The sequence below is a fragment of the Vollenhovia emeryi genome, unplaced genomic scaffold (genome assembly GCF_000949405.1).
Source record: "Vollenhovia emeryi isolate VEMERY1.0 unplaced genomic scaffold, V.emery_V1.0 DF939246.1, whole genome shotgun sequence".
Classification (NCBI taxonomy): domain Eukaryota; kingdom Metazoa; phylum Arthropoda; class Insecta; order Hymenoptera; family Formicidae; genus Vollenhovia; species Vollenhovia emeryi.
Window position 1 is genome coordinate 258,174 of NW_011967120.1, and position 15,124 is coordinate 273,297.

General features: G+C 40.6%; 2 protein-coding genes across 5 annotated transcripts in view; one reads left to right on the forward strand and one right to left on the reverse strand.

Annotated features, from left to right (window-relative positions):
• Positions 1-1,242: 1,242 nt before the first annotated feature.
• LOC105559993 (60S ribosomal protein L37a) lies at positions 1,243-2,156 on the forward strand. The gene is made up of 3 exons (XM_012008697.1): positions 1,243-1,335; positions 1,603-1,731; positions 1,985-2,156. Exons 1-3 carry the CDS (start codon positions 1,333-1,335, stop codon positions 2,129-2,131), a joined length of 279 nt encoding a protein of 92 aa, XP_011864087.1. The 5' UTR covers positions 1,243-1,332; the 3' UTR covers positions 2,132-2,156.
• A 315-nt stretch (positions 2,157-2,471) lies between these two features.
• LOC105559994 (polypeptide N-acetylgalactosaminyltransferase 5) overlaps positions 2,472-15,124 on the reverse strand; it is a 25,818-nt gene continuing 13,165 nt past the window's right edge. For 3 of the 4 annotated variants that reach the window (XM_012008698.1, XM_012008701.1, XM_012008700.1), the window contains exons 2-8: positions 9,590-10,384; positions 9,072-9,390; positions 8,228-8,405; positions 7,591-7,771; positions 5,114-5,352; positions 4,877-5,011; positions 2,472-4,740 (exon numbers count right to left, since the gene is read on the reverse strand). In XM_012008698.1, the coding sequence (XP_011864088.1) occupies positions 4,591-4,740; positions 4,877-5,011; positions 5,114-5,352; positions 7,591-7,771; positions 8,228-8,405; positions 9,072-9,390; positions 9,590-10,208 (1,821 nt within the window). In that variant the 5' untranslated portion in view covers positions 10,209-10,384 and the 3' untranslated portion in view covers positions 2,472-4,590. Of the gene's footprint in view, positions 4,741-4,876; positions 5,012-5,113; positions 5,353-6,222; positions 6,404-7,590; positions 7,772-8,227; positions 8,406-9,071; positions 9,391-9,589; positions 10,385-15,124 lie in introns of all 4 variants that reach the window. The other variant, XM_012008702.1, reaches the window with a different exon arrangement.

A 15,124-nucleotide genomic window follows, 5' to 3' on the forward strand; every position in this document is an offset into this window, starting at 1 on the left:
CCAGAGATGGACGAGCGATTCTCGCCGCCTTCCCCTCGCCGCGCTAAGCCTGCGTCTCCGCGCGAGCCGGCGGAAAGGGGGAAAATCGCGCCCGCGTTTGGAAAAGCGACTTTGCACGCTCCGCGAGACGTTCCGCTCTTCCCCGCTCGTCGGCAGCCTCGCCTCCCCCCGCCCCCCCCCCGCGATTATGTAACGCGTTACGATGACGTGTTACGTAATCGACGCGTATTTTTGGAAATTTGTTAGAAGAAAAAAGTACGAGCGATGACGTTTGTTTGGATGCATCGGGGCGGCTAGAGCGAATCGTTCGACCGGCGGTCGAGTTACGTAAACTTTGCACCGCCGACCGCGATTCGTCGCTACGGAGAGATTGGAAAATTTAGTCGAGGCACTTTTTTGAAGTGACCGCCGCGTTTCGGCGGTGGGGACAGCTTTCGGAAGGAGAAGCGAAGCTCCTGGTGAAGTCGGGGAGAAACGCAGTGTAACTGCAATAACATTTGAACAAAAGAGCTAACTATGGGCGCGTTCCGTTTCACGCATGATACGCATGATGCATTATTTATCTTTCTTTAACATTTGCCGAATAACAAGGATAAACGATGCATCATGCGCATCATGCGTGAAACGGAACGCACCCTATGTTGCTGTAATATTACTTTCTAATATTTCTGCAAGCGGACGTTTTACCGTCACCGCAATCCTGCAGCAATGTTGCAGCAACATTTTACAACATTTCTACAAGGTTGCAATCTTGCGAAGAAATATTTCTGCAATGTTGCTGCAATATTTCTGTGCCGTATGGGATACGGGCTGCTGATAAAATTTGAACAAATCTGCAAGTGCTTTTGAGAAATCTTCGTGAATTTAAAATATGAAAAAGTCTTAGGAGTATCATGAGAATTTTGTCACCATGGAAATAAAATGAACAACATATGTGTTAAAATTTTGCTAAAGTGTATCACATTTTAACTTCAGAAATTTGTATTTTGTTCTACTAAAAAGCATCTTTTTATCAACATTTATTGACAAGATTCTATTATGTATGTACAGAATAATTTTTTTTCACGATAATTAATAATTAATAATTTTTCATGATATTTTGTTAATCAAAATTCACATTTATATTATTATTCTTTATAAACGATATAAATCACGTTGTAAAATAATGTTCGCAGATAATGGAACGCTTGCCACTCATTTTAAAATCGCCAAGTGTTTCCCGCGCGTTTCGTTTCTTCCAGCCAACTTCCGACGTTTGCACGACGTCGCTCACATCACGCATCGCGCGCTCTCTTTCCGGTTCTTCACGAGAGATAGCTTCATCTGCTCGAAATGGTGAGATATTTTATCGAAATTAACGCGCTAAATCTTGCCGAGATCTACGTAATGTTGATCACCAAATGAGAATAACTGCTTTCGAGGAACTTTTCATTTGTATATTTCATCCTGAATCGCTAAACGTTGCACGATTATAGGAGATCTAACCTACAACGAGGTTATGTTTCGCAAGCGTTCCTCGCTCTATTCACGATCGCTATTGCTTTGTATCATTTGGTATTATCGATGTCGTGAGAGATTCTGAAACTGTTTGATTTTTAACAGGCGAAACGCACGAAGAAGGTCGGAATCACCGGGAAATATGGCACCCGTTACGGTGCCTCCCTTAGGAAAATGGTTAAGAAAATGGAGATCACCCAACACAGCAAGTATACTTGCTCGTTTTGCGGCAAGGTGAGTAATTGTGCTTCATCAGCACCACAAGTCGGAAAGATAGACGCATAATTACAGACTACATTATAGAAATGTCCAGGCGTTCCTTGCTGTGTACCTTCTCAATGCTTGATACTTTTTAGAACTAAGATTTCTCATTACTGTGCGTTCCATTACGAGTCGTTCATATGAATGTTATTTCATAATTCGATGCAGTTAGTAGCAGAAATTGCCATACGTATGCGTCAAGCTGTGCTTTTGCGTTTTCTAACAGGAGGCGATGAAGCGCAGCGTCGTAGGCATCTGGTCCTGCAAACGCTGCAAGAGGACAGTTGCCGGTGGCGCGTGGGTGTATTCCACGACGGCTGCCGCGTCAGTGAGGTCGGCTGTACGCCGATTGCGGGAGGTGAAGGAACAGTAAATGTAATAAATATCTTTAACAATTTATACCCCTCGATTTCATTTAATGCGAACCGATTCCACTTGACGTGTTCCTGATTGAACAACTGGACAATCGTGACAATTTAATTACATCTCATTAAATTGATCTTTCAGTTTTCTTGTCTGCTTCTGCATTATTCTTTGTTGTAACTTTGTTTTATTCCTGGATCAAGGTTAACGAGTACGAATTTTTTTCAAGCATACACCGGAGCTATTTTAACGTGTGTGAAGAGGTATTAAACGTGACATTATAATTAAACCTTTGCATTTATTAATCAGGAGTTGTAAGTATTAAAAAATAATGATACCAACGTTTCACATATGTAACGAAACTAATTATTTATTCTAACAAGATGTAATTGTGTATCGATTGTAGTTATAAGATTCTATAGAATACTTATATGGTACAATTTTAACAGCTATAAATAAATTACTCTTTAAGAGGCTTCGTCTTTTAGTCAAACTTAATTACATTCTGAGAAAGAAACGGAAGTCGAGTTTAAAATGTCGTTAATGTGCATACATTCATTTTTACAAATTTCACTTACTTTACGGATATCTTAAATCATTATGCTAGCGTTATAGAGACATGCATTATTATAAACTTAATAACGTATACAAATAATTTTATTGTCTTTAAACGATCGTGCTTACGCAGTTCAGGCTATTATAATAATTGAAACTCCCTTTTTCACATCATCATAATCGATTGAACCGTGAAGCTAGAGACATTCGTTGAGCAAATGATTAAAATGGGAATCGTTCATTAGCAATTTTATTTATATTAATAATAGCGTTCTCCATGAAATCAGCCTGTAAGGAATGATGTATTTGCAAAAGAGGTACTATTGACTATCGTTTTTTTTTTCTTCGATCGCGATCAAACGTTTCATCATTTATCTATAAAGTGGACTGACACATTGCTTATTTCAACATATAAGTCAATTTGTGATCTATACAAAAATAAATACCACAGTCTTAGAAGACAAATGTATCAAGCTTAACGTTGCACCATCACCGTAACATTCTTTTGGATTACATAAGAGTAATGAGTATATTCGTCGTTCAATAGTAGATACAAATAGGGAAAGAATCTTAAAGATGTGTCGGAAGTTATACTTCACAGGAGTGTAGACTTGTAAAAGTTTTCAGTAGCAGATTTAGGAATCTTTTATGTCGAGCAATTTTTATCATTGTTCGAAGAATAAAAATATTCTACTGCAACTCATGATGTCGAAGAGAAAGGTGCCAGGATCCAATAATGGAAGATAAAATTTTGTTCAGTTAATCTCTGCATAAATGCCTCCTAATTCTCTGCAATTATTATTGCATTTTCGTTACTTAACCTGTAAGTGATGCACTTTAATACAAATGTTATTTTCTTTATAGAGATTTACATTACAATGTTTCGTCGCATGTTGATTCGCAAATTAAACATTGAGGAAGTAGTAATCCGTAACTGTGCGCAATAGCTGATTATGTCGGAAAAATCTGCTATCATTAAAATATGGAAGACATTCTGGTACGTTTGCATTAAAATTGCATTATGTCTCCGTAATAAAGTGTAACGAGAGTTAATAATTGTATGCATCTAACTAAAAAATCTGATGAATTCTATATATTGCTATAAATTCTGATAAGTACATTCTTTGCACGAAACGACGCGTAACAGTTAAATTATACGAACGAGATGCAACGAGGAACTATTCAGAAACATGAATATAAAAAGATCCAGTGCTCTTTCCTAGTTATTAAATGGATTGTACAATAATAATCTTTTCTATATTATTATCGCGGTAGCGTCACATCAACTTCACTGACATTCTAGCATTCACTCCGTCATTATCTCGCTCGATGCATTTCTAGCATATTCACATTTCGTTGCGTACCGACATAACGGTCAGTCATTCGTCATTGCACTCATCCGAAATTATCAAATATCTCTCTCTCTCTCTCTCTTGTATCAACAATTATTTATAACAGTGGTCTGATATGATCTCTTCTTTACCGCTTCTCGGCTAGGAAAGAAGAAAAGGAGTTCACTCTGTTCGTCGTTTAGTATCACTTATGTTCACACGCGAACAGAGAAATTCATCTCTGTCACTATTGTGCATTCAAGGCGTACCGTAAGGACCGTACCACAAGGAATGGCAGTAAATTCTCGATACTGCTTTATCAATGGTAAATAAATCCTGTAGAATCTAATTATTTAACTACGATTTCTGACGCAATCCCGACGAGAATCGTTTCTGTCAATTCCATTTAACGTACACATTAGACGACGATATTGGACCGTTTCTTCGCCACTGGTTGTGATACTTGATTATCTCGTCTCGTATGCGCACTTGGGAAGTCCTTTGCGATCAGTCCATCGGTTACCATTTATTAAATATATTAACAAATATTGCGTAAAGATCTGGCGCTTAAAGTCGATTCGTATTAGCTGGCCTGCCATTTAAATTTGCTACGCATAATCCATTTTTGACCGATGTTGTTGACATCGCACTGCGCCAAAACGGGTTGCGACGCATCGCCCGAGTGGGGTTTTGACAAACAGTAACCCGTGTTTGTGTGTTTAATCATTTTGGTCTGAAAGAAACGGCGTGCGTTAATATTAGTTTTGCGCTTATCGCAACTATGCTTCATTGTTTTTCTTTATTTACAGATATCTGTTTTCTTTAAATACCTAATATTTAGATCATCTCTTTTACCCTACGTTCCTTACCTCGTCGTTGTAAACCCACGCTTGATTACCACCCATACCATGACATCGTACGATCTTCACTGGACCTTGTGGACTAGCTGCATCAAGGCACATATCGTCAGACATTATCTGCTGCCGCTTAGTGTAAGCAAATACCTGGATAATACAGCTTTCGTCAGAAATAACGTTGAGAAACGAGATCTCTTGATTTTCTACCACGACCCGTGGATTACCTCAGTATTCAAAGTAGACACAAACCTGGTTACCGCCTAATCCATGACAATAGCTAATTCCGACGTTCTCCCCGGTTCTCCTGCCCATAGTGTCCAAACAGGTTTGCGTCTCAACGTTTTTCACATCGCCGAGATAGTAATAATCTAGCGGCATTGGCGATTCCGGGTATATATTCTCCAAGTACCATCTGAAGCTCTTGCATTTCAGCCGTTCTCTGAGTTTTATCCGCTCGGAAACATCGCCGACGTCGACGTTTCGCGCCCCTAAAAGAAATTCAGTTTCTGTAACGCTACAACGGCTTACAAACGACGAAGCTATTCACATAATAATATCTTTTTACATATTGTGCTAGCATGTCAATTGTTTGAAAAGAAGATTTGTCAGAGAATTTTGTGCTAAAAATAAAGAAACTGGTGACCACGGTCTATTGTATGATACATTAAATGCCATATGCTTGCTCCTAAAAAAATAATTGTGCAACGCATTTTTTTCTGGGAATCTGAAAGAGGTAAAGAAGTTCATGACGTAGCGTCGATTTATATATACACGCATACACACACATACGCAATAACTTTCGTACATCTGCAAATGCAGCGTGCAGAGATGTATTGTGTTTCATCTCAAAGTTGTCTTACAATTTCATACATATATTGTCAATTAGGAAGCTACTATGAATACACGTGTGCTACGTATTCATGTTACTCGCATGTTTGCCACTCTAATAGAGTATCTCCCTTTAACAGTAACCTTTTGACTCTATAATAGTATCACATAGAACCCTTAATGCCATGCGTGACTTATCTCTTTTTTTTACTCTCCAAGTACACCACTATATATTTTATTTGCACTGCCGTTCATTGTACATTATACCCATCGTTGTCTAATGGACCATTAACAACATTACAGCGTTGACAGAGAACGTGATAGCAATGACGTTTGAAATAAATGTCAACGGGTATCTGATAGAGGCAGCGAGCACCCAGAAGCCGTGTACGAAAATAATTGATGAAGAGACGGGACATGCAGAGAGCTCCCAAAGCATGCGTTATCGCAAAGCAACCAATGCACAGAAAGAGGGTAACGTAGGGATAGATTCTGTTCTTTTGTGCGAGATACGCCAGTGTTAGTGCTACCTGGATTAATGTTGTAATAGAAGTACTTCCATTGGTCCAACCAAACTTCTGCGAGCCGCGCATTGTTGTGGTTGACTATCTTGCTGGTACCGCCCGGGAAGGTATACGGGGTCGACTTACGGAATACATGCCCGACGTGCGAGCATGTCGCAATTTCCAATGTCCCACCACACATCCATATCTAACCAACTCAGGTCTGTTAGTGTGTTAGCGGTTACAAAAAAAAATGATAGTAACACGATGAGAGACAAAAAGAAACGGTACAACACATGGCTAATATAAGTATCGTATTCGGCGGCGCTCATGGTAGATTTAGAAACTCTTCTCTTGCGGCACCTATAATGTAGTCTGATAAGAGAAGTCCATTAAAAAGCAAGCGCAAATTTTCAATTGGTTAGTCGGCTGGATGGATGAGTGGTTAAGACTACACCAGCATTCGTATCGAGACACAGAGATAAAATACATCTGAAATACGTTCATTCAATGTTCACGTTAAGTGGCCATTCCCTAATTTCTATATCGTGTACAAGAGTGTACTGTGTACTGTTTGATCGATTAAAGGTACAACTTGGAGCGGACTATTTCCCCGATGGCAGCAATCGCGAAGATTCTGAGGACAATTTCTGTAGTTCGAGAGATCTTGGTTCAGTTTAGATATTAGAAATATAATGCGTGTAACTACGGGCGTGTATTATGTATGAAATATTAGTAAATACACACATAAATCATAATGTGCACAACACATACAAAAGACGATTAACTTTATGATGTATTTGTGTATGTATAGCTAATGTGTTAAAAACTATTTCGTGAAAATGTATTAACGCAAGACTGTTATTAATTATTAGTCAAATGGAGAGACAACTTGTTAACAAGGACATAATGCATTCAAAAACAGCAGCAATTCACATGGCTGTGTGAATCATAATAATTTCATGAGGTAATACAAACGGCTTGTATCAGATACCCGTCAAATGTATCATATAGAGTTTCGCTTGAATAATATAATATAATATTATAGCAGAATATAATATCAGTTTGAAAAAATGCTTTGTCAATTAACATCATTGCTTTCAGCGTAAGCGCTACATGAGTACCAGCTACACTTTAAAGCAAATGCTATTAGCTGTGAAATAAATTGTAACAAAATTTATCAACCGTTTCTTTTAGCTACGTCGAATGTACATGTGTTTAGACAATTTGGAGCGACAGAGATATGTAACAGATAACACGTTTGTGAATTTCAACGGTTACGCTATGTACGGGATATGTATAACTGATGTGCATAATGGTGGTATCATTTAGCGCAATTTAGCACAACAACATCGGGGGGAGATATTAATTAAACGATACACTTGATTATCTAACCTGGATTCATGGCATAGTAAAAATCTCTCCACTCATCCATCCAGACCTCGGCCACCCTGGCCGCATTGTGCAGGACTATCTTGCTGACACCACCCGGGAATGTATATGGGCTCTTGTCCCGGAATACATGTCCCACATGTGAACACGGACTGATTTCTAACGTTCCGCCACATTGCCACACCTACAAGGCACTTATGACTTCACAAATGACAACGGAAATTTGTGCGGTAATACTCTCTTTGAAGACCCTTCAAAAACTCTTGGTCAAATGTCCTAATATAGTCACACACTGTCACGGTAGTACGAGATAGAGGAAGTTGTCTATTAATGGATACTAGGAGCGGTTAGTCTTTCGTAACGAAAACAAAATGAGTTAGAGAATCCTACAAATTGATTTACACATAAAGTATACGGAATTGGAATATTAGCATGAAACCGGCAACTTTCCAAACACATTTCGGCCTCCTTTCCTTTATATTTGTAAATAACCATTTTGTCAATCTCACGGATTAATGAATCTATTTAGCTCAATCTGTTTGCCATATGTTTTTTGTTGGATATAATCAAGCTGTGTAAAATTTTCACGGACAATCGGAAATTAAACTGGCCACTTTCTCGTATCTCAAAGAGTGCTTACCCGGAAGCTCATTTCAAGATTTTCACCGCCCCAGATGTCCATGCCTTCGTCGTACGCGCCCAGCTCATAGAAATATTCTTTGTCAATAGAGAACAATCCACCGGCCATGGTCGGCGTTCGTAGCGGCGCCGTTCTGTCGCTATTTCTCCTGTCCATTTCTCTCTGCGCGACTCTGTACCTGTATTAAGCGAAATTAACATAATATATTAATATTTGGTTTAAAAAGCATAAGAAAAAATCAGATACCGCAAACGCACAAAACGTCGCGCTAATATATAATTTGAGAGACTGCCAACGCATTTTGTTTCAGTTTTAGAATTTCGAAATTAATTATAGATTAATTTAATTTAATTTAATAATAAACACCATATATATGCGCGTCTGTGGTGAATATTGCGGGGACCGTAAATTTGTAGACCTGACAGTTCGTAATTACGCACTGAAGGAGGGAGAGAGAGAGAGAGAAAAAGATCATTATTGATTATATTTCAGATCGTTATATGCAGATGCAGCTAAATTAGACCGAGAAGTATTGAATTTATGGGCATGGTAGCTTAAAAATCGCTGAATTTATGAAAGTACGGTAATTTAAGGGGGATATAAATTTATGTCAATAATATATATATATGCCGAATGGATCGATAGATTTTCAAGCGGATTTAACTATATGCCAATCTAACTATTCATGACTTGCAAAATATGTAGATTTACACATTTGCAACTCAAATTTCCCCCGCGTGTGTCCCTTTTTTTTAGAAGGTAAGGGAGATTCAACTATTTCGGTTAAAATAGGAGCGTAATGTTATTAAAATTCATGACGCTTAACGTCGTAATGCCGTAATACCATCTGAAGTTCAATTTCCAATTGAAACCTCCCCAGGTCATGTCGCTCGCCGGGATGTACTCGAAGGTGTCGTCGCTGATTACGTCTATGATCGGACAGACAACGGTATGCCTGTCGTTGGCGATTCTTGATAATAGCGGCTCCAGCCAGCCCTCGGTGCACTCACAGTGCGCATCTAGAAACGTGATTACTTGTCCCTTGACGTGCTTTGCCCCTAAAAGCCTCGCTCTTATCAAGCCCGACCTCTTTTCGGTGCGATACACGTACGTAGGAACGGGTAGGGTGGCTATGTAGTCCTCCAAATCTTGCTTCAGGTGTTCTGGAAAATGACATTTTCGTCACTCCGATCCACGGCTTGCAATTACGATTCTTGCGACCCCCGATATGGAATCGTTGTTTATATTTTCTTTCATTTAAACATACAGTTGGGTCGTTCGTTGGTTAAATCAATCTACATTACAAACAGTAAAAACATTGATGCCCGTCGCGCAGGTTACGCGTGCGCTGAGAAAACGTACCGCGCTCGCTCGCGTCGTCGACGAGGATGATCTCCTTCAGCAGCGACCTGGGAGACCTGTTTATCACGGACCAGACCGTCCGCAGCAGAGTGGTCCACGCCTCGTTATGGAAAACTATCACGATACTCGTGTCTGGAAGATACTTGGCGTGTTTCTTGTTCTTGCAACCCTCGAGTCGGATGTCCTTTAGGGAACGGTTTAAGGAGATCATGTCGCTGGCCATCAGATTGAATTGATTCAGCTTGAACAATTCCTGCTGCTTGGCCTCGTTCTCCGGCGCGATGTGCACCGCCGCCCCCATCTCGCCCGGGCTGCCCTTGTTCTCCTTGACGACCCTCGCCGGACGCCATAGCTGCAGCTGCGACTGCGGATACTGCCTCTTGTTGTTATGGTCCTGCTTCATCGCCAGCGGCTCCCTGATCTGGGCCTTCGGGTGCAGCTGTGGCGGCTCCTCGGACTGAAGCGCCTGCTGCTGCTGCTTGCTCTCCGAGCAGCCCCATCCGGACCCTCCGATGCAGTCCGAATAGAGCATGAGCACCATGACGTCGACCAAGAACCATACCAGCGACGTTAGCAGTATCACTTGACACGTGTGAATGCGAATCTTGGAGCGGAACATCTTTCAACGGCGGCAGTCGTCCGCTTGTGCCACGAGCTCATCACCCAGCTCGCCGTGCGTGGACTCGCGATAAGGATTTCTCTCGGCGAGACTTAAAACGAGACTACAACCGTGTTCTACTAATTGTACGGGCCTTCGTGGAATCACATGACGGAGGACGGCCGGTTCTCAGCGCTCTGCAACAGAAAGACGAGGCCGGTGGTTCATTGCGAATTCGATAGCGCGTGGAACTCCTATCGCTCGCATCGGGAATCCCCCCCGGGTTGATATTAAAAGCTTGCCCGGGAGATGCAACCAGAATTCTTTAGGCAGATCGATCGCCCGCGTTAGCTTTACGCACGCTTATCACGATTCTGCGAATCGCGCTTGGACATTTTCTTCTCACATCGCGTACGATCCGGCATCAAGATGGAACGAGCTGATACGGGCTTGCGAGAGACGAATGAAAAACTCGTTATAAAAATCGATCGCTTCTCTCGGCGATATTTATGAAAAAAAAAAAAACACAAATATATCCACCGACGTTTTTCCCGGCATAATAGTTTATGCATATTTTAACATTTCATATGTCTATGCATTTCGTATTTTACACGTCTATATATTTAATATTTTACATGCAGTATTTCGATATTCCATACATCTCTCGATGCAACCTTTATTAATGTGAAACTAATTTTAACGCCGTTATTAATAATGGCGCTCCTGCTGATCGTTTTATGCTACGCTGGCAGGAGGGGTTTTACGATTTTTATGCCCGCCGCATACGCTGCGGCGATTACAAGAATGGAAATACGAGGCGGTCTCGAAAAGTGCACGCGTCAGCTAGGGGGGGTAACCGGAGCACACTTTGCGACACCCAGTCACTTAGCACATGGCTAATTCGTACGAAGGTGCACGCATCGACCGCGCGGAGGAATATGCCACTTTCAAACGGGACGTTCCGTTTCGATCAGCTGCTCGAATGCGCGGGTCTCATGCTGGTCTCCCTACAAATAGAACCCGGCGAGAGACATAATGACACGCAACTCTCGCGCGTCTACGTCCGCATACGCGTCTGATTGTGAGGTGGATCAGATAAGGATTGGCGATGAACTCGTCAGCTATCGCGCGTGTATCGGTACGCCCTTATCGCATTGTGTCCCGCGTAAACCGCTATCCGCCCGTCACAATCGACCGGGGACGACCGTGGTCGTCCACTTAGGAAGCAAATAAAAAAAGAGAAAGAAAGGAAAAACGGAACGCAGTCGCGAGATTATCGGGAACGCTATACGTTGCGCGCGAGGCAAGCGTTTTAGTGTCGCGGCGAAGACACGCTGCTTTGCATATCTTTCGATGCAAAATCGCCTATTCGGGCTAATGACTTTCGTAAAATTCGCGATAATTTCAGGAAACGCGAAAGAAGAAAGGAGAAAAAGGAGCGCAGTCGCGAAACGACCGGGAATGGTAAACTTTGTGCGCGCGAGGCAAGCGTTTTAGCGTCGCGGCGAAGACACGCTGCTTCGCATATCGTTCGATGCAAAATCGCCTAATCGGGCCGATGTCTTTCGTAAAATTCGCGATAATTTCAGGGAACGCGAAAACAAACGTTGCTTTCGACGTCACGGAGCGTTACTCTCCTTTTGCGAAACGCGCGTGTCTCGCCTCTTACCTGCCGGTACCACCGGCGATACCACCGCGGTACCAGCGCGGTACCGCCGCGGTTGCAGTCGATACCGGCTGTCATAATCGCGACCAAAAAAGAAAAAAAAATAGCACGCGCGTAATGGCAAAAGTGTTTCGAAGACACGGCGGAAATACAGATCCGCGAGTAATTATCCCACGCAGCCAGCGAGGTCACCTGGCCTGGGAAATTATATTGCGATGAGACAGCCGTGCTCTCCTGATGGTACTAATTAATTAGCTGCTGCTAAATAATTCACTTTCATCACGATAACGAGCGGGAAATGGGAGTAATAATGTCGGATGACTATGCGCGACCCAGAGAACAACGGCGACATTCCCTGCCAGTTACATCGCACGAACTTTCTATTGAAAAAAAAAGGAGGAATATTTAACACACGCGCGCACATAATATACATGTGTGTGTGCAAGTGGCGGCTTCTCGTTAGTTGACCCCGTTTTGTATATAATAAATAATTCACGAAATGCCGATCCGAAAAATCCGAAAGAGGAGAAAATTTGAATTTTCGCGCGTTTTATAAAATTGCGCATTTCAGCATTGAAACGATCCAAATAAGTTGTGATGTAAGCAGCGAGATTGTATGGCTACAAAATTCACAATTACGTTTCGAACATATTCCACGAAGAGATTGTTTGACAATTATTTGCAAACGACAAGAGATTGGTAAAACAATTTAAACAGAAGTCTAACAATTAATTAGAAAAGATGACATTCAAATAAAAATACCTAAAGAAGCATTGGAAACAATTAATTAAAATAAAATATTAATTACTTAAAATACTTGGCAGCGGTATGAATTTCTACAATTACGCTGTAATTTTGTATATTATTTACCAACATGGGGCGCGTTCAGGGCACAATGCGGAGACTAAAAACTATTTGCAATACCTAGACAGAGTGTATTTGTCTAAGTCAAAATTTTGCAAGTATAAAGTAATTTTTCTAGCAAAAAACAAATTATGAAACGTAGAGATGACTCGAACATCGAGTATCTAAAACTTTCTTATTTTGCAGAGAGAAAACCGAATCGTGATAACATTGTACGGTTATAATAAGTAATGTTGTAATACCGAGTATAATGTATTCTTAATGTCTATCTCGACATCACTACTTTTCTTGCTGAAATCATCAGAAGTTTTATATTCCCAAGGAATGGCAAATCTCTGCGAAATGCTTTACGGCTAGCAATAATAGAGGCACAAAGTATTTCCGGTTCGCGAGCATCGCAAAATTGTACGGCAATTATTTTTTAGTCGCCTCTGTAATAGTCTCGTGGATAATGTTGGTGCTATTAACAACATTGCGTGCAGGTTACTGATAAATCGATACCACGGCACGTTAATATTGTCAAGACGGGACATTACTTCGTGACCATGTCATAGAAGTCTTGTGACGAAGTGATGAATTGCATGTCCGCGGTCGAAGTGCTAAGCTACTTCTATTGTTTCACCGTTGTATCGCGGAAACTGCGCTTCACGAAACAGATGTTTACTGATAAAGCGGGTTTTGTACACGAACTACCTCCGCTAGTGTTCGTTAATTTTTCCGATATTAAAGATAGAGCCTTTAAAAATATTTCATTGCTAGTTTCATAATTCCATTTGCGACTTCGATCGAATTTATTGTTAAAAGCGGACTCGACACTTGACACTTCGTGTATTCGACATTTCAAATCAATTCCTAGAAAAGTCATTATATTCGATTATTTAATTATTAATTATCTGACGATTTGCGAAATATCTGTTTGCCACATCTGATGCGATACTGATTTCGCTAATTAATTAGTAAATCTAGTTTGACTCCCTCCTTATAAAACATAATAATTATTTTACCTCTTGATGATTTATTTTCGGAGTTTCGAGAGAGATAAAATCATGCCTTTTCCCAGAGCATTTTAAAATTATAAGGTTCTAACTTTAACTTATTACATGTAATAAATTATTAAATAATAAATTAGACGATTAGAAGATGTAGGATTTCTATCAGCTATACTCTGGGGGGAAAAAAGGTGTTAGCAACCCATTTTGGGGCCGCCCACAATTAGTAATCGAATTATTTGGATTGCCAGAGCATTCTAAAATTATTAGGTTCTAACTTTAACTTATTACATGTAATAAATTAAATTAGACGATTAGAAGATGTAGGATCTCTATCAGCTATACTCTGGGGGAAAAAAAGAAGTTAGCAACCCATTTTGGGGCTCACAATTAGTAATCGAATTATTTGGATTATTCGTAGCATTCTAATCTTTTACGAATTTTACCCCGCGTAACTAAAAATCGCAATTAGCTATTCGATCTATATCCGAGATTTTAAAGCAATACTAATCTATTCTCTCAACCAGTTCTGTCGATATTCAGTAACGCAAAGATAATCTTCACTTTAGAGGCACTAACCGAAATGTTAAGTTGCTCAACTACAAAAAAAAAGGTCAAACTTTTTCCCAGAGTAGAGTGTTACGAACAATCCAAATAATTCGATTACTAATTGTGGGCCCCAAAATGGGTTGCTGTCTTTTTTCTTTCAGAGTATCTAAATTTTGAATTATATCTAAATCGTGAAATAAATTGACGAGGGTGAGTATTTCTAATCGCGTAACAATATTGCCAGAAATAAATGCCTCGATTCTTTTCATCTAAGTAATCAGGTTCGACTTCCATTGACCGTGCTTCATTGTAATCGAAGTGCTCGAAAGTCCGCCAATATCACATTGACGCAATGCGACGCCAGGTAATGTCATTAAGAAAGTCTTCTCGCACAATAGACAGCTATGAAAGCTAAGCCCCCTACCTTGTTATCCGTCACAAAAAGCCCTAAGACCAGCAATAATTCAGACTACGTAATAACTTCCTCGAAGCTCGAGCTCGAATACGGAAGTATATTAATTAAATCCCGAGCTATTTGCTTTCCGTGCGATGCCGGGCATTTTCTTGAGATGAATTTAGTTCCTAATATAAATAATATCGCAATATGAAGCATGATAACTGCCTGTGTAATAACTTTACATTCGTCCTACTCAGCAGATACGTAATTCATGTCTCAGTTTATAAAGTCACGGTGAACGTCCTCGTGTTTCGTTGTTATGCATATATAATTTGTATGCGCGCGGTTAATATCAAATGCAATAAAACTTGTAACGCTTATTACACGGTAAACCGAAGGGAAGCGGGCGAGCGAGCAAGCGAGCGAGAGCGAGAGCGAGTAAGCGCGCACGAGAGAGAGAGAGAGAGAGAGA

Excerpts from the sequence above, each read along its gene's own strand:
- LOC105559993 (XM_012008697.1), top strand. Across the intron at positions 1,732-1,984 it reads CTTGCTCGTTTTGCGGCAAG|GAGGCGATGAAGCGCAGCGT; the intron begins GTGAGTAATTGT and ends GTTTTCTAACAG.